The 24,352-nt window shown below is 50.6% G+C and overlaps 1 protein-coding gene across 1 annotated transcript in view; it reads left to right on the top strand.

The window, feature by feature from the left end:
* Positions 1-24,040, top strand: part of BAHD1 (bromo adjacent homology domain containing 1) — a 37,253-nt gene extending 13,213 nt beyond the window's left edge. The window contains exons 2-7 of the mRNA XM_086472226.1: positions 11,322-12,974; positions 16,289-16,650; positions 18,665-18,824; positions 19,809-19,885; positions 22,296-22,387; positions 23,801-24,040. Coding sequence (XP_086328352.1) covers positions 11,339-12,974; positions 16,289-16,650; positions 18,665-18,824; positions 19,809-19,885; positions 22,296-22,387; positions 23,801-23,990 — 2,517 coding nt within the window. The 5' untranslated portion in view covers positions 11,322-11,338 and the 3' untranslated portion in view covers positions 23,991-24,040. The remainder of the gene's footprint in view (positions 1-11,321; positions 12,975-16,288; positions 16,651-18,664; positions 18,825-19,808; positions 19,886-22,295; positions 22,388-23,800) is intronic.
* Positions 24,041-24,352: the final 312 nt, after the last annotated feature.

Below are 24,352 nucleotides of genomic sequence, written 5' to 3'. Positions count from 1 at the left end.
ACCTTCCTACCCGCTGCCTTACAGAGGGTGTGTTCCTGTGTGCTAATTCCCTTAATGGAGAATCAGTTAATAAACTGCTTTTTAAAAAACAAAACAACGAAAAAAACCCCACGTTGTCTGAATCCAGTCGTAGCTGAGTGTGTTAACGCCACCTTAGGAATTAAGAAACTTGTTCTCCTTTGAGAAATCAGAAGGTGTCGCAGCACCGTTCAGTTGTGCTAATTTTTTTTTGACTGACTTACAACTCAACCGGTTAAATGTATTGAAATTCTAAGAGGAACTTTTTCACTTGCCTTGAACTCATTTGCAAATACTATGCTCTTGCACTAAAAAGACAGAGGAGAGGTTTTGCAGGAAGTTTAGTTAGGCTTGGCGGTTTTGCCTTGGTCGTAACTGTGCCACCAGAAGATGTGTGAATATACGCCTCTGCGTGTGTTTTGTGAAGGAAAAAGATAATTGTAGGTGTATTTTAAAACATCTGGTAGAGGTGTTTTCAGGTGGACTGGCTTCTCGAGGAAACCTGTGTGGACACCTGATAATTTTTAGGTACTGGGATGGTAATGGGTGTTCTATAACTTTACACTTACCTGCTTGGGACTCCCAAGTTTCTAGACCTGCAGAAGTTCTGACCAATTTGATGAGAATATCTTAAGCTTCAGCCTTATCTGAAATTTATTCTGTAAGTTCAAATGCAGAGAAGTCAGCTTCATATTTAAGCTCTGCTTAGCGTTTAGTGTGGTGCTGTGGTTTCTAAGGCGTACAGGGAAGGAGAGTGTTTGGTTACAGGGATTCCAGTGGGAATGCAAGAGTGTTGTGAAGTCTTCCTTTGGCTTGGTTCTGGATTGGGATTGAAGCTCTCAAATGGAAAATTGCTCAGCATAAGTAGTCTTCTGTCACCTGCATCCTCAGCTGGGGAAGAGTGGGGAGGATGCTGGTATTTCAAGTGACGGTAGGAAAGTACAAATAAAGAAATAGAGAGTCAGTTTTCTTTTGAAATGTCTGCTGCACTTTGGATATGAAGAGGAGTCAAAACATGTGATGGAGGAAATCTGAAATCCCAGAAAGGTGTTCTGCTCTGTGGACAGCTTGCTTTGTATAGAGCAAGCTGAGGTTGAAGGAATGGGATGCTACTTTTGAAAATGCACAGAAACACCAGGTATTTCCAAATGAAAGATGATACTGTCTTAGAGTACTTATTCTAGAACTGAAAATGCTTTCAGATTACAGTTTTAGTCTGAAGAGGTAGTTCTGGTCAATGTATTTCAGCTGAGGATGAGTCAGAACACAGGAATCCTCGAAAATATTATGTGAACTTGTTGTTTAACATAGCCTGGGTTTGCCTGCCTGGGTTTAAGGCTTCTGTAAATTTAAGCCAAGGTTATAAACATGCATGTCTGTTAACTTTTGAATCCAGTCTCTCTTCTGCACTCCTCTTGGAGGTGGTAACTGATAGGGTCGGTACCTGGAGCCGCAGTGCCAAGGATTCAGACACCGAGGTGGGGCACGGTGTTGTCAGACGGTTCTGAGGGATGCTCTGAGGTGAGGAAAATAAGAGGAAGATTATTTAAAGGGAAAAAAAACGTTCTTGAAGTTGCATTTTTGGGTCAGATTTTAGGATGGTTAATTAAATGTTATATCGAAGGAATGCCTTGCCTTTCCCTGGATTTCCTGCATTGTTGGGTTTTTTTCTCCCCTAAAGCAACTTTTGAGCTCGCTGAGTAGTAACATGTTATCTTTGGATCTCAAGGGTGCTGTGCTGACAGTTTCTAGTCGAAAGAGGTGAGAGTGAATGGAGACCATTGTGGAGGGAGCCGTACGGAGAGAGGAGAAGGGAAGCCCAGATCCGGAGATAGGACGGCAGCGACAGCTTCGCGGAATGGAGAGGAGCTGGCAGGGACGCACCTGCCCTTGACGTTCCCAAAGGCAGCACGGTTTTGCAGATGCACGTGTAATACACGAAATCGCGGCGCATCTTGAATTATTGAAGCTGAGCAGCTTGGAGGAAGTTCCTAAAGTGGTTGTGGAAGAGTCTGATTGTAATATATAGAAGAGCTTTCGTATTTACTATAGAAAAATCTCGCACCTTGTTCTTCAAAATAAAGTCTTGGAAATAATTTGTTATTCCATTTTGTCCATATAACCAGGAATGGTGCCAGAGCTATCTGAGCAAAGTGACATATGATTGATATTTTACCAGACTCAGCCTTCTGCCGTGAAGGGATTTAGTTTGCATTTTGCATATATGGAAAATCAGATGAGCCGGGCTTGGGGTTTTTTATAAACCTTGATTAACTTGATTGGCAAAGCTTGCGCTCCTTCTAAAAACACGACTGCCAAAGCTGTCCCGAAATATTTTTGACTTGGTTTTTCAGACTACTTATAGGCATCTTGCAGGGCGTTGTTAGCGTAGCTGTCACATAGGCAGCTTTAGGCAGAACCTATTTCAAGTTCTAATGGGCAATTTTTTGTAAACGTGATATTTCATCTATCTAGTATTTTGTGTGTAGTAGTGGTTGCTGCTGGCGTTCTCTGGGATATTGCAGAAGGATTGCAAACTCTGGGTCAACTTTGGCCTTGCCGTTTCTCAGGTGGTCCGGTCTGCACCTCCCGTCCTCTCCAGGGCTTGTCTTGCCTCATCTCTGTGCTCTGCCTGTCTTCGTTAAACGGAAACCTTAATGACCGACTCCCTGGGGAGTGATACAGCAAAGGCCGAGTGTCAGAGTGTCTTAAGCGTGAGTGCTTTCGTCCAAACTTGTCAGCCTTGAGACAAGTTAAGCCTGATTTTCACCCCCACCTCCACATGCTCCTCTCCTGCGTTTGCAAATGCTGGGGATTTCCTTTGCCTTACCTGGGCTTCCGTGGCAGCAGCCCGCTTGGGTCTGGTTGTCCGTGGTTCTCATTTTTTTATTTCTTTTTCAGATTGGTTTTGAGAGGTGAGAAGCTGATGGTGGGCTTTGCACTGTGGGAATAATTACAGTGTTTGCGCTGGCAGAGAAGTGGTTTCTGTTCGGGGAGGGGGTTGGCTTTCTGCTTGTACGCTTGTTTGCTTGTGTCTTTAATGACACGGTTGCATATTATTTTTCCCTAGAGCCCCTGAACCGCTTGTTGCGCAAACACAGAGAATAACATCCAAAGCTGGTGGCTACTGGCTCCGCGTTTTGGAGCGGCCGGCGGGGTCCTGCTGCTGCAGCTGAGAGGCCCTTGTAGGAAGCACGAGTGATACCCGCAGGATTAACATGCCGTCCGGGAACTGCTGTACGCTCTATCACCCTTAAGACATCTATTAGATCAAAGTTTTGTTCTCATCCTGGTGCATCCCTCTTCAGCTTGTTGAAAGGCAAAAGAAATGTGTCCCCTCTGGGTGAGGGAAGATGGTCACTTTGTCCCTCTGAGCCAGCTAAGGGGGCAGAACAAAATGCTGGTCACCGATTGCTTGCAGTTTTTCCTGGTTTTGTAGTGAGTTTGGAGTTTTGGGGAGGTAAGGGTGGCTTTGCTTGTGGAGAAGCACAGCTTTCGTGTCTCTTCCAGGGAGTGAGTGTGAAACCGTGTCTGTGCCTTTGCCCCTTGCGCTCTAAATTCACCTGCAGTGATTTCACGGTGCTGTCACGCAAGGCTGTGAACAGCAGCAAAAGCATCGGAACTTTCTGCAGAAGATCTCTGCTTTGTGTTTGGGTCACAAGCCAAAGGCTTGTGGCAACTACTGAGGGTGGAAATCTTCAGTTCTTCCAGACTGTAGGGAGTGGTTTTGGCAAGTGTTGGCCGCAGCTGTACAAATAGGTGTTCAGTGAAGGCTTTGCGTTCAGAAAATTTGGTTTTACTTTAATGCAAACATGTAAACGTACTGTGGCTACGAAGCTTGCTCTGGTTTTGGTGACTGGTGTTTGAGCTGCTGAGGTCACATACTACTTCCCACATTTATTTTTTACTGTACCATTATAGCATTTACTGAATATTCAGCCTGTGTCAGCCTTTACACTGAAAATGGAACACAGTAGTGTGGCTTCTTAGCATCAGTAGGGGGGAGAGCTGGTGCCTTTCTGAAAAGGAATGTGCTTTTTCCAAGCGTTGCATTAGTCCCTCAAACAACGCATCTTGTCATCGATTTTGAGGAAACATCTTCCCACTTCCCCCCCCCCCAACTTGTACGTCATTCTTTCCCCCTGGTTTGAAAGAGCCGGCTTTTCTCCGCGAGTTGGGAGTTGAATTAAGCAGTTTACTCCAAAGTGAGTAAACTTCCTCAGCCAGCTGAACGGTTCTTAGTACGGTCGCTTCTCCAAAAGCGTGTGCCTGCCTTTGCCGAGAGATGTGAAAGCCTGAACCCAACCCGCCCGGCAGCTGCGGGCGCATCTGTGCAGGGCGGCGCAGGGGGCTGCGGGCTGGGGGCTGCGCTGCAGCGCTGGCCACGGCGCGGGGGATTCGGCCGCTGCCAAACGGCGTCCCTGCCCGCGCGGCGTGCGCCGCTGGGCTCTCCTGCTTTGCCCGGGGAATGCTGAATTCCGCTTTCTGCAGCTGAGGTCTTAGAAGAGCCGCTTTCCCCAAACGGTGTCGCGGGGCTGGTCGTAAGTGGTGCCTGCAGCAAGGGAGGTCGCAGCCGGGGAGTTGGGGAGCACCTTCTGCCCGGGCTCTGCGCCTACCCCGGTGCTGGGAAGGCTCCTGTGTGTTGGGCTTCGGTGGTGCAGCAAGGACTCCTTTCGTCTCCCCACCCCCCAACCCCTTTTTCTTTTTTTTTTTTTTTAATTCCTCGTGAATGCTGCTTGCTGGGGCTGTGGAGAGTGTGAGAACAGCCGGAGAAATTTAATTTTGGCTTCCCTGCAAAGCACTTCAGAGCACTGCCACTAGGCAAGATGTGAAACCAGATAATGGAGGCCAGGACAGGCCCTCCCAAGAAATCAGCTGGGGAGCTTCTCTGCCGGGGCGTTAACAGGTCTAGCTCGTGTTTATGCAAGTGGTCAGCCGTGCAAGTAGGGACTGCACCCCGGCGTGTTTTGTTCTCAGCTTGCCATGGCTTTCAGACAGGTACAGCACTTTTGTTTGTAAAGCCCCAGATTATAATTGCAGTTGTTTGAGCACTGTAATTTATCACGGCCACACATGTTCTGCAACACTCCCAGCTATGTGGCTGCAGCACAGGCTTTCGCAACCGAGTTATAATTACTGGTGTTGGACCGGGGAGTGGAGCAGAGCGTAGTCCCATACAGCTTCAGAGATCCTCTCTTGGCCGTGCGAGAGTTGCCCCGGATCCCTTTTTGCTCGCCTTTGGAAGCTGCGGAGGCATGGGCTGCATCCTCTGGTACAGTATGCACGTGGCTTTCAGGAGGTGGTGGCAAATGGTTGGGGCTGTGTTGATGAGAGAAACAAGCCCTTTCTGCAGTTTAATGAGCTCTGTGTAAACAGTTTTCTCTGGAGCGTGGAGGTGATGGAGCTTTCGATGAGCCTCTGGAGAAAAATCAGGGCTGGACCCTGGGAAGACAGATTGCAGCCTGCAACAATTACGGTTTTTCTAAATGTTTGAGATTGAAACGATGCTTCCGCTCGTGGGACTTGTGCAGCATTTAGGTAATTCAGCCTGGGATACCTGGTGCTTCTGTGATTTATCTGGATTTCTGGGAGCTCCTGGGACGCTTCCTTCGTGCAACATGTTCCTTGCAGCACCGAGAATTATTCGACTGCAAAAGCAGCAGGGGGAAAGGAGCCAATCCTCCAGATACTTACAGTTATAGGGCTGTTGTCATAGCATAAGCTGCACAATTGAAATGGATGTAACTTCTTCAAGTAGGCAGGGGCTGAAAGTCGACAAAACGATGCTGTGCACGGAGAGGAAGATTCGTGTTGTCGTAACTCTTTGTATATTACTGAAGTGCCAAATGGATTAGGAGCTTTAAAAGGTTTAAATTTCTGTGCTTCTGGCATTGTCTCCTTGGAACGAGTGCATCTTCATAGCGAAGCTTTGGAAAGGAAATGGTGCTTGAAGGGGTAGTCCCAGACTAGTTTCTTCTAATTTCACTTGCAATCAAGTGATAGAGAGGGAGAGACAGATGCTGCAGCTGCGTGATTACAGAAAATGCAGCTGTTAACACACTTGCTTATTTTCCTCCTAATGAGGCATCAACTCTCTTCTGATTTTGCTGTTTGGGTAGTGGTTTTATTCTAGCAGAAAATTGGGCCAGTGTTGATCAGTTGGCTTGGGGTTTGTGGGTTTTTTTTAAATTTTTCTTTATTTTGATCTGGTTTGGGTTCGGCAGCTGTCAAGATAATTTTTCAGAACTAGTTCAGTTTGAGGAAGGAGGCAGCAATTCCGACTAGCTTTAAAAGGCTTGGTGGGCTCTGGATGCAGCTGGTAGGACCAAGCTGCTTCATTGAAATGGTTTCGTTCCTGGTAGAGTTACACCTACATGTCTTCTCACCATTAATTCAGTTCTGCAGCTGCAAGCAGTAAATGGGTGGTTCTGGCTTAAGTGCCTTTGCTTTCAGTTCTCTGGATTATCTTGTGATTTCTTGGAAACATCTGGGCACAGCTGGTTTTTCTCCTTTGCTTTGTGAAGCAATACAAAGGTGGAAAGAGGATGAAGAGCCCTGACGCTCCCTTCCCAGCTGAAATGAGTACAATGCTCGCTGTAAGTAAACTCGGCATGACTCTGATTTTGAGGCATGATACACTTGACTGTCAGGTGGTTTAGTTTTGAGCAGCGTTCAAAAGCTTCTGTATAATGCTGGGGGAAGAAAAGGGAGTGCTAGGTCGCAGGCAAGTAGTCTGAGCTGCTCGTGCTTTTTGCCAAGAGGGGAGTGAGCAGGGGCATCCCCCAGCACAACAGTCTGTGCCATCCAGGCGATTTTGTGGGTGTGGGAAGACTTCTTGGTAGCCCAGCGTGCTAAAGGTGACTTTCGTTCAGTAGAGTGATCTAGTAAGCCTGTTCGGTGCCTGTGGCTGGATGTGTGGTTGCCATGTGGATGCATTGTTGGTTTAGTAGTTTTTTCTTGGTGCCTATCACAGCGCCTCTCCGGAAACTGGCAGTGGCATCGCTGTAGCAGTCTCCTAGCCAGCCCCCCTTAGCGCAAGGCTCAGGGTGGCTCTTTCTGCACCTGGGTATGATAAATCATGGAGAGCAGAAAAAAGCACGAATTTCTCCAGGCTGAGAGTGACTTCTGTGGAGAGGTGGGAGAGTTTCTCCAGAAGAGGTGCTGAGGAAAAGATCTAAAACATTGCACTTCGCTTCTGTGGGATATAGAGACAACTGTGGGTGTCTTCCCCACTCCCCTCCGTTGGTCACAATGGTTTGTAATAAATTCATATTGCCTGTGTCTGGAATAACAAGATTCCTCACGGATGCTAAACCTGGTTGTTCCCACCTCCATTAGAGCACTACATCAGAAAAAGGACTTGGGAGAATAAACAACGCTCCAGCTTCTACAAATCACTCTGTGGGTCATGGTGGTGGTTGTCTCATGGGGAAGTTCCCTGTGCAGAAACTGAACCTTCTTAACCACGTTTTGTAACTGATCCACTCCAAATTGGTTTGTTTCCACTGTAGTATACTGGTAATACTGAGCCAGTGCAGAGCAAATGGGATTCAGACGTGCGTTTGAAGACAAACAGAATTCACTTGACTTGGGACTTCAGGTTCTTGTTGAGGTGTGATCTGGAAGAGTGACCTTCTCTCGGTCTCCAAACTTTCTTTCTTGTGATTTAGCCAAGGAATCAGTTGTGGAATTTTTTGAGTAATGCAGACTTCTGCATTTGCTTCAGTTCCTTTGATTGTATTTCTGTGTGTTGTCCTGTGTTTCTGCTCTAAAGCTGGATTTCAGAGGGTTTACAATCACGTAGAAGTGTTGCCAGGTGGTACTGGTGTTTTCGTTGCTGGCACTTAAAGGATTTACTTGGCTATAATGCCAAAATGTGTGCGGTTGCTTATTTTGTCTTTCCATACATTTCCAGATATTTAGTTCTTCACCTGTAGGTAAGTGCCTTGTAGTATTAGGGCAGCTGACCCCTGAGTGTGGGGGAGAGAACTTAGAGACCAGCTGCCAAGAAGGACATAACCTCCTTTTATTAAAAAATAGTAAATAAAAAAACCCCAAACCCCAGCTGCCTGATTGATTACTATTTTACGAAGAACTTGTGTCAAAGGGCTTACACAACTGAGACAAAAAGGATTGCATTGAGACATGGTGCTCTTCCCGCTTTGCTGTGTTTTGGCTCTATCTCTGTGGTCGTCTTTGCATGTTCAACTCGAGTGTTTCTCCTGAAGTTCCTGGTTGCAGCCCGTCAGCGATGAAAGCTGGGTTGGAGAATTAGCTGTACGTGTGCTGTAACATGGCGAGACGTTGCTGCCCCGTCCGCGTTGGACGACGGGTTTCGTCTCCGGGCTTTGGAGAGGGAGGTGGAGTTCTCACAGCTTTAGGAAACTTACGGAGCGTGGAGGCAAAAAACCTAAATAAATCAGTTTTCACTTCGGGTATTACTTAAAGCATTCCAACGCTTAGGTTCCAGAAAAGATACCTTATTTAAGCTGTTGTTTGTCTTGGCATCCCTTACGGGGTCAAACAGGGAAGACGGTCTCTGTGCTGTTAATGACTCTCTGCTTCACTGTTGGAAAAATCCCCCTCCTTCAGTCTCGACCAGGTTTTTCTAGACTGTAGAGCAGATGTGGTATGAACAAAGTCATGTCTATCGTACCAGGTTTTTGATAGATGCTCTCACTCACTTGAATACTAACGGGCTGTAGAGCCCCAGCAAGTGAGGGATGTGTGGCGAGTGGCCAGAAGGTCAGACCGCTGCTTGCCAAAGCTGGGGGGAGCGGCGAGAGGTGGCTGGAGCTGGTTTTTAAGGCAAGCCACAGCTGTTTATTCTAGGTTTTTCAACTCTGTGCTGAGCAGCTCTGCCAGAGGCTTGGTCTCTCAGCAGGGACAACAGAACACAGGGTGAGAGTTGCAAGAAAACCACTGGTCCATATAGCCTGGGAAAAGTTATCCTCCCCAGGGCATGGTTGTATGGGATGCCTGGTCTACCACTGCTAAACCCTGCTCTGCCTGATGTATTTTTAAAATTATAGTCCTCTTGCAGACTCCGGAGGTTGTGTGTGGTCAATTTGGCCTCTTGTGCAAGAAGAATTCCAATTTTGGAGGAAATTGTCTGACTTGATAAGCATCTTCCTAATTTCCAGAACCTGTTTTTCTTATCAGAACAACGTGGCTGTACATAAAGGTTTGCTCCCCACAGAACACTCCTGTTTGGGCACTAGCCAGGGGAGGCATCCCATGTGCAACAGGGTGTAAGGGGTCAGCTACCCCGAAATGTGGCGGGAAGAGCCTGACATCTGGAAGGGCAACGTGCAAACCACAGTGGTTTTCAATTCCTTCGTTTTTTTTAGTTAATGCATATATAAGCAAGTCAATTAAAGCACATTGGGCTTATTTCAAATAGATAATCTAATTATCAGCTTGATTAAACCATATCAAATGAACAGTTCTTGTAATTCGGTAGCTTTGTTCTAATCACTGCAAAAGCAGTAGCAGCTTTAATTAAGAGCCTCAAAAGTGGCAGACCAGCGTCGACTGTGTCAATCGAGGGGTGTTCCAGCAAGTACCTGATTGCAGGGAGGATCGAACTGCTCCTCGGTTGATGCTAATGTGAAGACCGACTCTTTGGTGACGATAAAGGGAATCTGACTATTTGATAAATACCATTAAATGCAAGCAGTTGCCCTTTTCTGCTGTTTCCAATGCTCAGATACAGGCTTAATTAAATCCATTTCAGTATCACTCAATTAGGCTGACTTTTTTTAATGTTTATAGGTTAGTATCCCCTGCCTCTGTCCTTTCCTAGTGGTAGACCTACAGCTGCTCGTGTGAACGTGTACTCCTTCAGCCTGCAAAATTGCTTAATTCCTCAAATACCTGACGAGCCTGCTGCAGGTCGCATGCTGAAGTTGAAATGAGGGAGTACAGAGACGTGGTAACCCTTCTGCTAAAAATGGAACGGGAAAACTGAAAATCAGGGTTAGTTTGGTGGATAACTTGGGAAGCCAACGCATGGCTGAAGGGGCTCTCTGGACGGTGCTGTTCCTCTCGTATCACTTGCTTCCTAAATACTTAGAGGCCATTTAGTAGTGAGCTCCTGCTCGTGGTGTGGCCAGGAAGCCTGGGACATACTCGTTGCATGGCGAGGGGAGCGCAACGCCTCAGCCACCGACGCTTTGGGTGAGGGTGAAGGCAGTCAGCAGTTGTCTCCATTTCTCCTGGGTTTGATGCTCCCTCCCCGCCTTTCCACGGAGACCTCTTGCGATGTATTGCTTGGAGGGAGCCATCCCCCTCCCGAGGCCGGCGCGCTTGTGCCTTTGCAGGAAAAATTCCCTCTTACGGTAAATCGGAGCAGAACCGTTTCTGTCATGTTCTGCCTGGCTGGGAAAGTCCAGATAGGCTGAGGCTGTCCGGTCTGCCAGCAGCTTCGTTAGGGTGGTGGTTTGCTGGCCCTGCCTTCAGCGAGGCGGTTCCTGTTCCGGACGCAGATTCTTATCTCTTTCGGTTTATATTTGAGTAATTGGTGTTGGTTCGGAACAGTGACCTGACACAGCATCTAGATGAAAAGTCAGGAATGACACACAGATGAGTAATTCTTTTTCCTCCCATAAACCTATTTTTAGGGCGCCTCTGCCAAATGTGGCGATTTCGTTGTTTAATGTCCACAGCGTTTATAAAATGCAACTGCAGGGAATGACAACAGCAGAGAGTAGCCAGGTTCTAACCTGCATGGGGATTTGCATGTATTTAATTTATTAACGTTGGCAGATCTCTGCTTAATAGACCAAGTCTACTTTTCACATGAGTAGGTGGACTTTTTGTTTTTCTTTTGTCTAATTGTTTCAGAAAACGACAGTGAAACAGCCTGCCTGTGTCAACATGCAAGCAGTCAAATACCTGGGATTTATTTCTGCTGTATGCCCTGGACCAGCATTCAGATCAGCTTTAGTAGATGTGATGAGTATTTGTAACGTGGTAGAAACAGCATCGGTGTAACAGGGACTGCGCTTGGACTGGGAGCTGGGTGAAACAGTTTTCTGGCTGTACCCCGGTTTTCCCAGCTGCTCTGGCATTTGCCGTCACCGCCTTGCTTTTAATTACTATCGTGTTCTACGGCTTAATATTAAACCACATCTCATTGCATCCTGTCTCTTAATTGGCTTATCTGGCCATCACCCAAAAAAGACTCCACTGTGTATGGAAACAAGCTTCCCCAAATATTTCCTAATTGGCAGTTGGTGCTTTGTGAGGAGACGGGTCCCTCTCAGCGATATTAATAGATGTTTTCTTCTGTTCGTTCCCAGGATTGGACATTGATCCTATGACGCATGCCCGGAAGAAACAACTTTTCCTTCTGAAGCATCCAACTGGTTCTGCTGGCCAAGCTTCATCACCAACAGGCAGCAGGAGGATGGACAGGACAGACGCAGAGCGTGGCGAGCAGAGGGACGGAGATGCCACCGAGGCGCCGAGCTGCCCGAGTGGGTTCGTGGGGACGAACAAAAGCAAGAATTTGCACGAAGTGCGAAAGACGTACCCACTGCGGAGGCGTCTGCTCCCCTCGGTGAACAAAAAGACCTGCAAAGTGCTCCTCACCAGGCTGGAGGATGTGGCTGGATCTCTGTCGAAACAGACCCAGAGCTGTAAAAAAAAGGACCTTCCCAGTTGGATGGAGGGTTTGGGACCTGCTTTGTTCTCTGAACAAGTTCAGCCTGTGGGAGCAGGGAAGAGTGACTCATCTGGGGAAAAGTGCACAATAACTTATCCAGGGACAGAGCAAGACCTTGATACTGCTCCGTCGGAGCCCAGGAAACGCAGGCTGGCCTCGCTGAACGCGGAGGCCGTGAACAATCTGCTTTTTGAACGGGACGATGGCTTGTTATCTGGCAGGCGTTTTCGGAGGGACTCCGTTAAAGCCGGTGGAGACTGTACCGTGAAGAGCTTGCATTGCAAAGCTGGTGACAACTGGCCTGTGCTGGAAAAAGCAGCTGTGAAAACAGGTAAAGGAAAAAACCGGCATGAGCCCAGTCAGAAATGCAATAGCTGTGACCATTCACTGGATGAGGTCTTCGATGATGGGACAAAGAGGGAGGATGGTGCCATCTCCTATCATCCCACCCCGAAGAGACTGGCCAGCCTGAACGCTGTGGCCTTTCTGAAGCTGACCCATGAGAAAGACCAGCCCCTGAAGCAGAGGAGTAAATCGGACGGAGAGGGCAAGTCCGAGAACCACTGTTCAAAATCTACTCTCAAATGGGCCAAAGCCGGTCGGAAGAACTGCGTCAAATCCAAGAAGGAAATGGCTAGCTTAAAAATGGAAAGCCAGCACGGCTGGCGAGGACTCACTCTAGGCACCTTTGGGAAAGGAGAGCAGCGGGACTCCTCTAGGCTCTACGGGACGACAGAGCCCGTCCCTTACGAGTCGCTGTCTAGCTCCTATGCTAGCACAGAGGGTTTCTACCACAGACTGCCTTTGCTTATGGGTGGACAAGCTTCCATGAAGCCCGAGTACGGAAGACCCGGAGAGAAATCCCCAACCCCCAAACAGGAATTCCATCAGCCATCCTTTCCCGTGCAGCAGTTCCCTCCCTTGCCTGTGCCCGGAAATCACACGGATTGTGGATGTCTCTATGAATCCTCAGATCTGACTCCATTGAACGGGTTTTACGTTTATTATGGCCAAAGTGGATACAGTGGCTACTCTCACTGCTCCGTTTACCCCAAGGACGAGCTTTCACAATCCGCTACCTGCGAGGGGCTCTTGGTATCGCCCGGTTCCTTGCCGTCAGGTGCTCATTTCCAGCCACTCCACTGGTGTAACTCTCCGTACTGTTGCGGAGAAGGAACGGCGATTAACAGCTACAGCGTCTGCGGAGTCGTGCACGTGCCGGAGGGCAGGATCAGCAGCGTGCACGCAGGACGGAACAGCCACCCCTACAAAATGCCTTTTGCAGCAGGTAAGGCGCAAAGCGCGAGCGAATCTCGTTCGGCCTTCCTAGGAGAAGCGGGCTGCTCCGGCGCGGTGGCTAACGAAGGTACCTCGTTGCCAGGAGGCAAGCTCCCTCTGCGCGCGGCTTTGGCAGCGGAGCTGCAGCTCAGAAAGAATCCGCATTTCGCCTCCCCTGCTCCCGTTTTTAGCCCTGAGGGCTTTTCCCACTGAAAGGTCTTATTGGTGTGGAAAGCATAGAATCGGTGAAAGGATTTGGGCAGTGAGAAGGTGACTCATGACTTGTCATGCCAGAGCTAACAGCTTAGCTTTGATCTGTGTAAAATGAGTGGTTTTTAGTTCCTACATGCTCTGCAAGGCTTCTCGCCGTCCTGCTGTGCCGCTCTGAGCGGAGGGTCTAAAGCACATCAGGCTGAGTTACTCCTCCGTGCCCAAAAGCTCGCGCTGGGGACTGGAGCATCCTCGCAGAGCAGAGCGGTGTGAAGAAGCAGGCGGTGCCTCGGTCATTAGCCTCTTGCTGGCGCAGGCTGTGTGCGGGATGCAGTCTTTAAGATTTTATAGATCGGATCTGGCAGGGCTGCGTAACAATTCGGGTTGAGCCTACAGATGCTTGAATTTCGCTGTGGCGATGGAAGAGCCATCCACGCTGTTAGCTTGGTGGGTAGCGGTGCCGTCTTTGCTCTTAGGCAGTGCCTGAAAACGAGAACGGGTGACGGTGTGAGAGGCGATGTAGTTATTTGCCTGGCTCTCTTCTGTCCCCTGTTTTTCTGACTTTGTCCTCCAGTGTGCTTCACCTCGGAGCTTTGCCTTTGCTATTGAAAAATATCGTTTGAAGTATTTAAAACTGGCTTGTTGTGAGGGGGTTAACAGACACCAGTACTTTGTGTAAAAGCCATCAAGCTAGACAGCACTGCCGCCTGCAAACAGCACAGTCTACAGCAGAGGCTGCCTCTTCAGCTGTTGGGAGCGTAAACGTGGGTCTTTCAGTTACCCACGTGTTCGAGTCAAAAGGAGGCATGTCTTATCCTCTGAAAACGGATTTTCAGGTAGGTGGATGAAGTTTTGGTTCGGTGCTCGGCTGGAGCAAGGCTTTGTCATCTTCCCTTGTAGGAAGCTGCCGAAACTCAGGAGCATTTGGTTGAAGTGTAATTTCCGTTTTCCCTGAATATCCCCGCTGTCATGGTGCCGCTGCCTACGGTAGCAGCGAGACAGTGTTCGCTGGTGGCTTCAGTGCTCTTTGAGGCGCAACGCGTGCGAGCCAACCAGCTCGGCAATGTGTTCTTGTCTGACAGTTTTCGGTGTAGTGCCCTGAGGTCGTGTCACTCTACTTTGTTCCTGAAATTTTGCGTGCTGGTGCCTCGGAGTTTGTGCGACCAGAAGGATGCGGGTGGTGCAAACAGAGTATTTTTTGGAGCTGAGCCCTCCCTGCGAGCTGGGTGCTGGCAGGGCAGTGGTGGTTCCAGGGGCAGGTATTCCCTGGCGGCGTGTGATCATCCGTGCTGTGGTTTCGTTCCTGTGAGCCACTTTGATTTAAAAGCTTACATTGGAATAATTTAGGCTTGGCTTTCTGTGTTGAAGCGTATAAGGAGGTCTCATAGAATATTCGTGGGGACTTAACGCTTAGGAGTGGATTTTCATACGTGTGTGCGCCTCTGAAATCTCATCCTTCCCTGGAGTGGGTTCTTTTAGTGAATTAAAGGAGTACTTTGTCTGCAATGAACAAGCTTGCATCTGAGAGCCCTGGTGCGAGGGGATCCAGCTTGACATATCGCGTTCCCGGTGTTGTCTCTGTCTCATTTGGTGCGTTTGAGGGGTTCCGATGGAAATACCAGTAACTGTTTGGTACGAGTCAAGGGATCAGGCTGTAATCGCGGGCAGTCGTGCTCTGCTGTACGGGGGGGAGAGGCGTTGCTCTCCCCGTCCCGCGGGTGGTTTGCAGCGTGCGATTGAGAGCTGGGTGGTGGGGACGAGATCGATGCTGCGAGAGATGCTTCAGCCGCAGTGCCAGCGGAGGGGCTGGAAGCGTGTGCAGCCGGGGGGAGTCCCCGGGGGTGCCAGCAAGGCCAGCGCTGCGCTGCCTCCCTGAAGGTCCGCAGATACTTTTGTGAGGCTTCGTCCGGCTTCAGTTCAAGCTTGAAAACCGCCTCTGTAAGCAGAATGCTGGAGAGGTGATTCACTGCTCCGCGGGTCCTGCGCCTGCCAGGGCCAGGCAGGATACCTGAACTCTCCTCCTGCCGTCTTGGCTCGCTGGGGGAGTCGCTGCGGCATTTGCTGCTCGGGGTCAGCCTAGTCGAGGGATGGCCCGTGGCAGCCCTCACGCTTGCAGCTCAGCGGTGGCTTTGTTGCAGCCCTCTTCGGGAGGGTCAAGTGGGCGACAGGAGGCAATAATTTCCTGTTGCTGCGAGGGGATCTCGGCAATTATTCAGCTGGCGCTTGGCGCCTTCAGAGGTTTTTTCACTTCTAGGTTTTTTAGCAGCTCTGCAGCAGTGAGGTCCCACAGATCTGCCGGGACATGCTCCAGTCTGGAGGCGTCTCCTGAGGGTGCCTGACGCTGCCCTTTTTGTCACCCCAGAAAGCGTGCTTTCCCATCGAGGAACAGGGCCGAGTTGTGCGTTGGTCTGAGAGCTTTCTTCCTGCTGACGGCGGGTGGTTCAGATCCGACTCGCTCTTCTGTCGGACACGTTGGCCTGGGCCGAGGGCTTGGTTTGTGACTCCTGGAGGGGTGTGAGGTGTTCTGGGATGCTTTTGGGAGGCGGCGTTCGCTAGCTTGCTAACCTGTTGTGGTTAATGCATCTGCTTTAGGGACCTGGTTTTGCTGAAGGCAGCAGCGTGCGTCGTCTTAGGTTGTTCCGTGTTGTTTCATATTTCTGGAGTTAATTTGGAGAACCTTCTCAATTTCCCCTGAGTAGTAGAATTCAGCTTTTTGAAAGAAGCTGGCTGCTTCTGCTAGTGTGGTTTAATCCTTCCCATCGTTTTGATAAGCCTTTTATTTCTTTTATACATATTGACAGGCTGGAACTGCTTTGGACACTGGCCAGCCGTATGTGTACAACTGGCTGGCATTACTTCGGGGGATTTCAGATGGGTTTGTTGTGGTGCAGTGTCATCGGCAGCAACATATTGGAGCATCGCACGCTTAGAAGTATCTTTGCTTTTAGAATCCGGTGACAGTGCAAAATGAAATTACAGCGGGAAGAGTCTTTACTGCTAAAATGCAGTAAAGGGAATTTCAGGGGAAAGCGGTAGGAGTTTGGGGCAGTTTTGATTGTGTAGTTGTCTGATATTTCAAATGATACACATGTCTCTTTCCTTCCCTTCTGCTAGAAGGCTGCAAGTCTCTGGACCAGCTGAACCTCACAATCCCTGTGGCAGGGCACCCTGCGTCGCCTGCCCACCCGCTCTCAGGATGTCCTGTACCCAGCGTGCCACCGGCTGCAGAACCCGTTCCTCATCTGCAGACCCCCAACTCTGACCCTCAGACCATGGCCCGAGAATGTCCGCAGAGCTCGAAGCCTCCCAGCGGCTCCAAATCCGGTCTCCGAAATACGCCGGGCTGTCTCCACGCCTCCGACAGCAAAGCGGCGGGAGGGCATTCCCACCCCAAGCAGCAGCGCATCAGCAGGCGGAGGGCTACCAACGGCTGGATCCCCGTGGGCACAGCCTGCGAGAAGGCCGTCTACGTTGTGGTAGGTGCTGTGGAGTGCTGGGTGTCATGGGTGGGTGTGCGGCTGTACCCGTTTGTGCGGCTTCAGGGGACTACGGCTGCGATGGCGTGAGAGCGTTTTGGGTCTTGCTTCAGGGCAGAGGTGGTCACTAGGTGCCATCTAGAACCTCTCGGACGACCAAGTGGTGCCTTTTGGCTGGGCTTTGAGGCCAAGCTGCTGTTGGCTTTGTTTTTCTGGTGCACCCTGGTATTACCTTGCGCAGCGTGACAGGCGGTTTGGAAAGGAAGGAGAACCTGCTGCTCTGGTGCTAGCATCAGCTGGGATGAAACGCCGCGGTGATGAACGCTTCTGGCTTTGGCATTTGCAAGGGTGGCACCTGTTACGCCTGTGAGTCCATCCCACAGAGAGATTGTCCTCCAGGTTCTTCCTCCCGGGTTAGGGCAAACCTGTTTGAGAAAATGAGGGAGGGTTTAGCCTTGTTATAGGGAGCGGGTGTCTAAAAGTAGCTCTCGTAAGGTGGTTCGTGTCACTGGTGGTGCCTGTAGCCCAGCAGGGATCTCCCAGAGAGCGCAGAGGTTTGAGACATTATCCTGGCTCCCAGGTGGAATTTTTCTAGCACCCCATATCCCCCTTCTTGTAACTCACCTGGTGGCATGGCCAGTCTCTCCTCCGAGGATTTCTTGTCTGTACTTTCCCATTTGTTGTGTTCAGGCGCCGAGAGTGGCTCCTGCAAGATGGGAGACTTCCTGCCAGAAAACCTAATTAACTACAGTAAAGTCCACTTCAATTGAGGGAGAAGGCAATATCCTTCGTGTTATTAAAACATAAGAGCTGTGGGCTTGAAATCCGGACCCACGTGCTGTCTGGGAAGGTGGGGCAGGCGTTGAACTGCGGGCAGTAAATGTCAGCAGCGAGGGGAGCTGTGGGCCAAGAGGGCTCGTCCGCTCGGTGCGGTGGCGTAGCCTTGAGCTGCCGAGAGCGTCGTCCGGGAAGGGTTTTGTAGCTTTGGCTCTTCGGGCTGCGCACAGGTACCAAGGGCTGTGCAAGGCTGAAGCCCGTGAAAGCCGGAGACGGAGCCTCTTGCTTCCATTGCTCAGGCTTTGACGCTCTGAAGGGAGCAGCGCACCGTTAATCTCCTTAAGTCCTGGCGCGTAATGCTTCTGCGTTTGCCTGGGTGATCTGGCAGGAGGTTAAACCCGTCCTGCTCAGGCGTTCTGAAATGGGTTTTCAGAGCAAAAATAAAATAAAGCCCCCCCCGCCAGTGCACGGTCCACAGAGCGATCATTTGTAATGTCAGAGGGCACAAAGGAAATGTCAGCAATCCCATCAAGGAGAGCTTTATGCCACCGCCTCCCTGCCACTCCCTGCCCTGTTCCTGTGAAATATTTCATGCTTTATTTGTTTTCTTACACCGTTTGTCTCGGAGCAGCGCACAGCATTCAAAATATGCCTAGTTTTGAGTGCCCCTGAATGCGAAGGGAATGCGCGCCTACAGGTAGGCAGATGAAGTGGTGAGCTCTCGGAAGGCTGGTTTTTTTGCACGCAGAAGTGAAGGAGCGATTGGTTTTTAAGGTTTTTAATTTGAAATAAGGGTATTAATTTCAGAAATACATCCTTTTGTGAGACGTGCTGGTGAGCCGCTCCCTGCTGCCAGCGCTACGTAGGAGAAATAATTGTGTTTTGCTTTATTGGAGGACGACGGCCACGTGTGCCCTGCGAGCGCTCGGGTGCCATTCGTCAGTGAACTTCCTTTGCCTGTGAATGCCCTGCCCGTAGAGAAAGTAATTCGTTTGCCCTGACCTTTGCGCGTAAACCAGCCTGGTGGGAACAGAGATGCCACGAGTGGCCTTGTGCTGTATGGCTTCTCTCGGCGGTCTCTTGGAGCAGAAGCACTTGGCTCTGAGGAGGCCTAGGGAAGCTTTCAGTTTGCAGCAGGACCAGAGGAGTCTTGGATTGGGGTAGCAAACGATAAACTAACTCTGTGCCTGTACACTCAGGTTGCTTTGTGGTTTCTGTGTGTGTTCTAACGGTGTAGAATGAACCAGAGCCGGCCGTTCGCAAGAGCTATCAGGCTGTGGAGAGAGATGGGGAGATTATCCGGGTGCGAGACACTGTCCTCTTGAAATCGGGACCCCGGAAGAAATCTATGCCATACGTTGCGAAGATATCAGCACTGTGGGAAGACCCCAAAACAGGTACTGTGCCAAAAGAGGGTGTATTGCCTCTGGGCTTGACAGATGAGGGTGAGCTGGAACCGGGGAAGCGATGGGTCTCGGGAGAGCTGCGAGCGTGTCAGGGTGCTCCGCTGCTGCCAGGCCGGGTGATGAAGAGATTAGCTCCACGGCTTTCGTTCAGATTGTTCCAGGAACTGAAATGCTCTTTAATAATTAGCCTGAGATGGGTAATCAAAATCTTCCTGGTTGTGAAAGCACGCAATATCTGCCAAATGCCCGTCTTAGCAACAATCTCCTTTATTATTTCATTGCAAGAGACGTCTCGGGAGCTGCTGTTTGCTCAGATGCTCTACCCCACACCTGGGCTGGGCGGTGGTGTGGAGCGCGGGCTCGTCTGCAGAAGCTCTGGATGGGACCCGAGTAGAGGTGGTGACTGGAGTCACCAGGGGTTTGCTCCTGAGGTCCCCTGTCCGAGTAGCGATCCCCGGGCCAGGGAGGCTGTGCCAAACGTGGTGAAGTACAGGTCTTGCTTAAAAGCTTAAAAGAAAAAAAAAAAAAAGTTAGGTGTAAGAGAAGTGGTCAGTGTCTGCTGAGGGCCGTCTTGGTCACGTCAGCGGTCCTGGCGTTGACCGGGGAGTTCATGCTGCAAGTGCCGGGCGTTGGATGAGCATCCTTCCCAGCCTGGGGTCTGAAGGGGTGCTTTTTTCAGACGGAAACATTTGGGTTTTGTAACTTTTTTGTGCCTAACTGACCCCTTTGTGACGGTGTAACGCAAGTAGAAGGGGCTGAAGGCGTGATGGAATAGCAACGGCACCGACTTGCTGCAGCTTCTCGCTGTAACAAAAGGACACCTAGTTCAGCGTGAAATATTTATCGCGGCACAGCTGCCTCTGCGGGAGCGCTGCGGGAGTGAAAGGGATGAGGCAGGAGGAGGAAGCTGGATACGAGTGGGAAAACGCTACGAGAAAACTGAGCCTTGACGTATTTCAATAAATCTTCTTGCAGGGGAGCTGATGATGAGCCTCCTGTGGTATTACAGACCGGAGCACACTCAGGGAGGCCGCAATCCCAGTATGCACCAGGTGAGCCATCCGAACGGGGGGCGAGGGTATCCTGGTGTGTCTGTATTTCTGCAGGAAGAGGGGATTACCCTGAGTATCTCCCTGCATTCCTGGGTGGCCTCAAACTCGGGGGGCTGAGCTTCTGCTTGCAGTGAAATGGAGCTGCCACTTGGCCGTGGTGCAGCTGTTGGCAGGTGTGGGGAGTGGGGGTGGCTGCAGATGGGCTTCTCCCCAATTTATTGTCATGTGTAGGAGCTCTGGGCTGTAAGAGAAGCTGCTGCGTTCTTTCCGTGGCTGCCTCTGCTGGGTTTTAATGTTTCTGCCTTTAATCTGAGAAAATCCTGCGCATTAAGTGACAAGTGGGTTTGACCGCAACCTTAGGAGTCGGGAAGAGTGAGTTTATACTGAATCAAGACCTGATGCCTTTCCAAAAAGGGTATCGAATTCGCCCAGAAGTGCAGGGTTTGGTGCAAAAGCTCCTGCTGCAGTTCTGCAGGACGTTGGGGTACCTGTATCATGTGCTGCCTCTTCACCATAAATCTGTTAATCTGCTGCTTCAGCTCCAGGAACTTGTTTGTTTTGTGCAGAAACGTGGATGCATCAGCCTTCCCCTGTATAGATTTATGATGAGAATTAAAGACTGACTCCAGGACGTTGTGCCAGTGTAATGGCGTTTGCTTTTTAAAAGGAAAAACGTGTGAATCGTTACGACTTCACACCTTGCTCTGCTTTGCATGGGCTTGTGTTGGGTGACAGAACAAGCTGTTTTTAAACTGGGAATGGAGAATTTACTGCTGTTTTCAAGCCACCAAAATACTTGGTGCCTTTTTCCTTTTTTTTTTTTTTTTTAACTTTTCTAACTAAAAGGGGAGGGAGGGGGTGAGAGCAGCACTGGGGAACAGCCAGGGAATTGTGCCTGCAGGGCACAGATGAATTTCTAAACCGAAATGTGGTCCCTCACAGTTTTCTGGTCCATAAATGAAGCATAACTGTATGCAGTTGCATTTCAGCGTAGAGAGAGTGCCAGTAGTGTGGCCAGGAGGAATGAAGCCAGTTTTTTGCACACCTGCTTAATTACACAAGACTTCAAACGAGAGAGTGCCGTTCGGGCTGAGTAGCTGGGCCGGGCTTGCCAAAGATGACTCAGATAGTTTTGATTTAAGGAGTAGACCAAAACCCCAACGTGCAGAAGCAAGGTGTGGCGTTCTCAGTTTCTCTGATTAAGCAGGCCCCCAAACGGTGACCCTTTTTTTTTAGAGTCTTTCCTTCCAGCCTGGTTCTGCGGGGCTGTGAGCGGAAGCAAAGCCTGCAGGAGCGCTTCCAGACTTGTGCAGAGCATCCTTATTCCCAGAGATCATCTTTGCTGATCCAACCACACCTGAAATGTCTTTCAAATGGCTCTGTCTGAGTTGCTCCATATCTAACCAATCCTGCCTGCTGCAGAGCCAAGTTTCCTAAATTACCCTGGGAAAAAAGGCTATTGCTACTTCCCTCACTAGACCAGCCTCTTTAATTGAATGGGGATGAGGAAAGGGTTGGAAAAGAAGGGATTCCTTCAGCTTTGATACAGAGATGGATTAGAAAGACTGGTTGTGTGTAGTAGTAAAGACAGCAAAGTGCTATTCAGCCTCCATTTCCATTCTTAGCTGTACAATTGAATTGGAAGGGTTTCCAGCACAGGAAAGGGAAAATGAATGAGGGACATCCCTAGGAGCTGGGAGGAATGTGTGGGTGGGGAGTGCTCCGACCTCCTGCCTGCAGCAGCGTTGCTCACTGGGTTTTCTGGTCGCGGTCTGAAGGCTCCATCCACGTGGAGTCTGTGCACAGATTTTGAGTAAGCTGGAGCAAAGGCACCTCTTGCGGGGGCTTTGCTCTTCCTGAGCCTCTGCCGTTCCTTCCCTGATGGACTCAGCCTTCCTCCCTCCTTACCTGTCTCCTGGTCATTCCCAGGCATTGCAACAGCCCTTCCAAAATGCTGATGTTGTTTTTTCCAGTGCAGCCTTGCAAAAGCCCATCTCCGGGGACGCTCCTCAGCGGTGGCCACAAGCTGTCTGTCACCCCCGGGAGGAAAGAGGAGGCAGGGGGGTGCAGCTGGTAGTGGCCTGGCTGCCAAAGTGCCTTCGTAACACTGGCAGCACGTGTGGGGTTTGGACGCTCGGCCTCGCGAGGTGTGCTGGGCACGGTTGCGTGGTGCGAGAGCTCTTCACGCTTTGCTCACGTGTCGCTGGATGAAATTCTGGTGCACGCTATAAATGGGTCCCCAAACACCTGGAAGGTGTCTGGATTGTGTGAAATATTGGCTCTAAGGGTGTCTGCTATGAGCACGCTTTGATAGACTGCCCTGTAAGGCGATGGGTGAAGGTGTGGAGCTGGCCCTGCCTCCCTGGGGCCCTCGGCCAGCTGAGTGACCTCTCCTTCCTGCCTCTTGCAGAATGAGATCTTTGCATCCCGGCATCAGGACGAAAACAGTGTTGCCTGCATAGAGGAGAAGTGCTACGTGCTGACCTTTGCAGAGTACTGCAGGTAGGTGGTGCTCTTAACTTGCTGCTGTTCCGGAGACCTCCATCTGTCTGCGGCTCTTGTCACTCTTCCCGTTTGCAGCCGTCACCCAGCAGAACTGTCCCAGCCCTACAGGCTTCGGTCTAGCTGGGGCGGGATGAATTGCACCCGCTGTATGTATGAGTTTGGGAGCGCAGCTTGTGGGCGCTGCCTCCGCTCCAGAGTCATTCCGTGCCTGGTTTGTGTCCTCTACGGGCTTTAAGGGGCTCACAGGTGTCTGTACTTGTACGACCTTGGTGCCACAGCGCGTGGACATCAGCGGAGGACGGTGCAGGAAACCCCATAACGTGGAGATAAAAACGACACGAGGCAGGAGACGATCCTCCACCCGGCCCTGCGGCGTGCGGGCGCCGCGGCTCGCCAGAGAGCCTGCGGACCGACGGCTGCCGCGGCGCTCCCGGGCACGGGGGCATGTGCTCGCCGAGCCGGGGCTGTTGGCAGCAGCACCTGCAGAGCAGTGACTAAGGCTTTTGCTGCGAAGCTCTTGCTGATTGAATTAAACACCGTCAGTAAGAACTTCCGAGCATCCCCACTGGAGTCTGCCGTCCTTTGATGGACGGGGGCGCAGGGCAGAGCGAGAGGAGGGGGCGAGTGGCCGCGCAGGTCCGTAATGCAGAGCGGCGCCTTAAATCTCTTCGATTTTGCTGGGTGCCTCCCGTTGGCTGGGCAGTCTTGCCGTGGAGGGGACCCTCAAGCCCTACTGCGCTTCTTACCCTCCTGCTCCTAGCCTGGGGCTCTGCTGCTTGAATTTCTAAAAACAAACTGCTCTCCAAACTCTTTAGAAGCTGAACTCTGCTCTTTCTTTTGAAAACTCTAAACACACAAACAAACAAAAAACCCCAAACCACAAACAAACAAAACCCACTAAACAAACAAACCAACCCTAAGCTTTGGATCCAAACAGCTCGTTTCCTTTCTAACAGCCCAGTCCCCTGGAATAGCTGTTGGCAGGAATTCCTTTGTGCTGTCCTGGATAAGGTCACCTTTGAGAGATGTTCCCTGGAGGCATCCCGAATTCTTTGCTTGCCTGAACAGCCTGATGCACCAGCCTTTTCTGGGGCTCCTTAACAAAAAGGGGACCCAGGTAGTACAAGCGAGGTGCATTAATCGCAGTCCTCTTTCGTACTGTACGGCAGCCACCAGTATGAAATGGAAACCATTGCGCTGCTTCCCACAGTTGGGGGTGGGCCCAGAAGCAACAGCGACTTCACGTCCTCCCCTTGAGCCAAGCTCAGTTCTCCCCCGCACTCCTCCCCTTCCCCGTCCCCCCGTCATCCTTGGGCAGCCACGGTTGTGGCTTCCAGCGAGGCAGACGGACACCAGCAGCGGGAGGTGGAACGAGTCGCTGCTGACCCTTGTAATGTCATTGCGTTGCAGATTTTGTGCCTTGGCAAAGCGTCGAGTCGAAGGGATCCCAGGCAGGAAAACCATTATGGTTCCTCCCTCGGAAGAGTACTCCACACCTCTGCACCGCAAGGTGCCCGAGGACACTGACCCCGAGCTGGTTTTCCTCTGTCGTCACGTCTACGACTTCAGACACGGGCGCATCCTGAAGAACCCGCAGTAGCACCGCTCGTCCATCGGACCGCGGCGAGGGCGAGCGGCACCGGAGAGCCGACGGCGGGCTGGCGGGCTGGGACATCTGTGCGCTCCGGACGACTTTCCTTGCGCCGCTTGCAGACGGGAGCGCCCGGCGCTCTTTCCTCGGACTGGAGGGCGTGCGCAGGAGCAGATCCCCGCGGAGGGGGGCAGCAGTTGAAAGCACAGCACTTCGTTAAAAGCATAAATGAAAATATATACGTATAAAATAAATATATGTATATAGATATAGGTACTTGCATATGTAAATCTATATCTATATATGTATCTAGAGATGCATATATGGGGAGGGGTTTGCAGGGGATAAAAGCCAGTAAACTGAATCCAGAG

Source organism: Leptosomus discolor, chromosome 12, assembly GCF_034619465.1.
Source record: "Leptosomus discolor isolate bLepDis1 chromosome 12, bLepDis1.hap2, whole genome shotgun sequence".
Lineage (NCBI taxonomy): Eukaryota > Metazoa > Chordata > Aves > Leptosomiformes > Leptosomidae > Leptosomus > Leptosomus discolor.
This window is presented reverse-complemented; position numbering and strand designations above follow the sequence as displayed.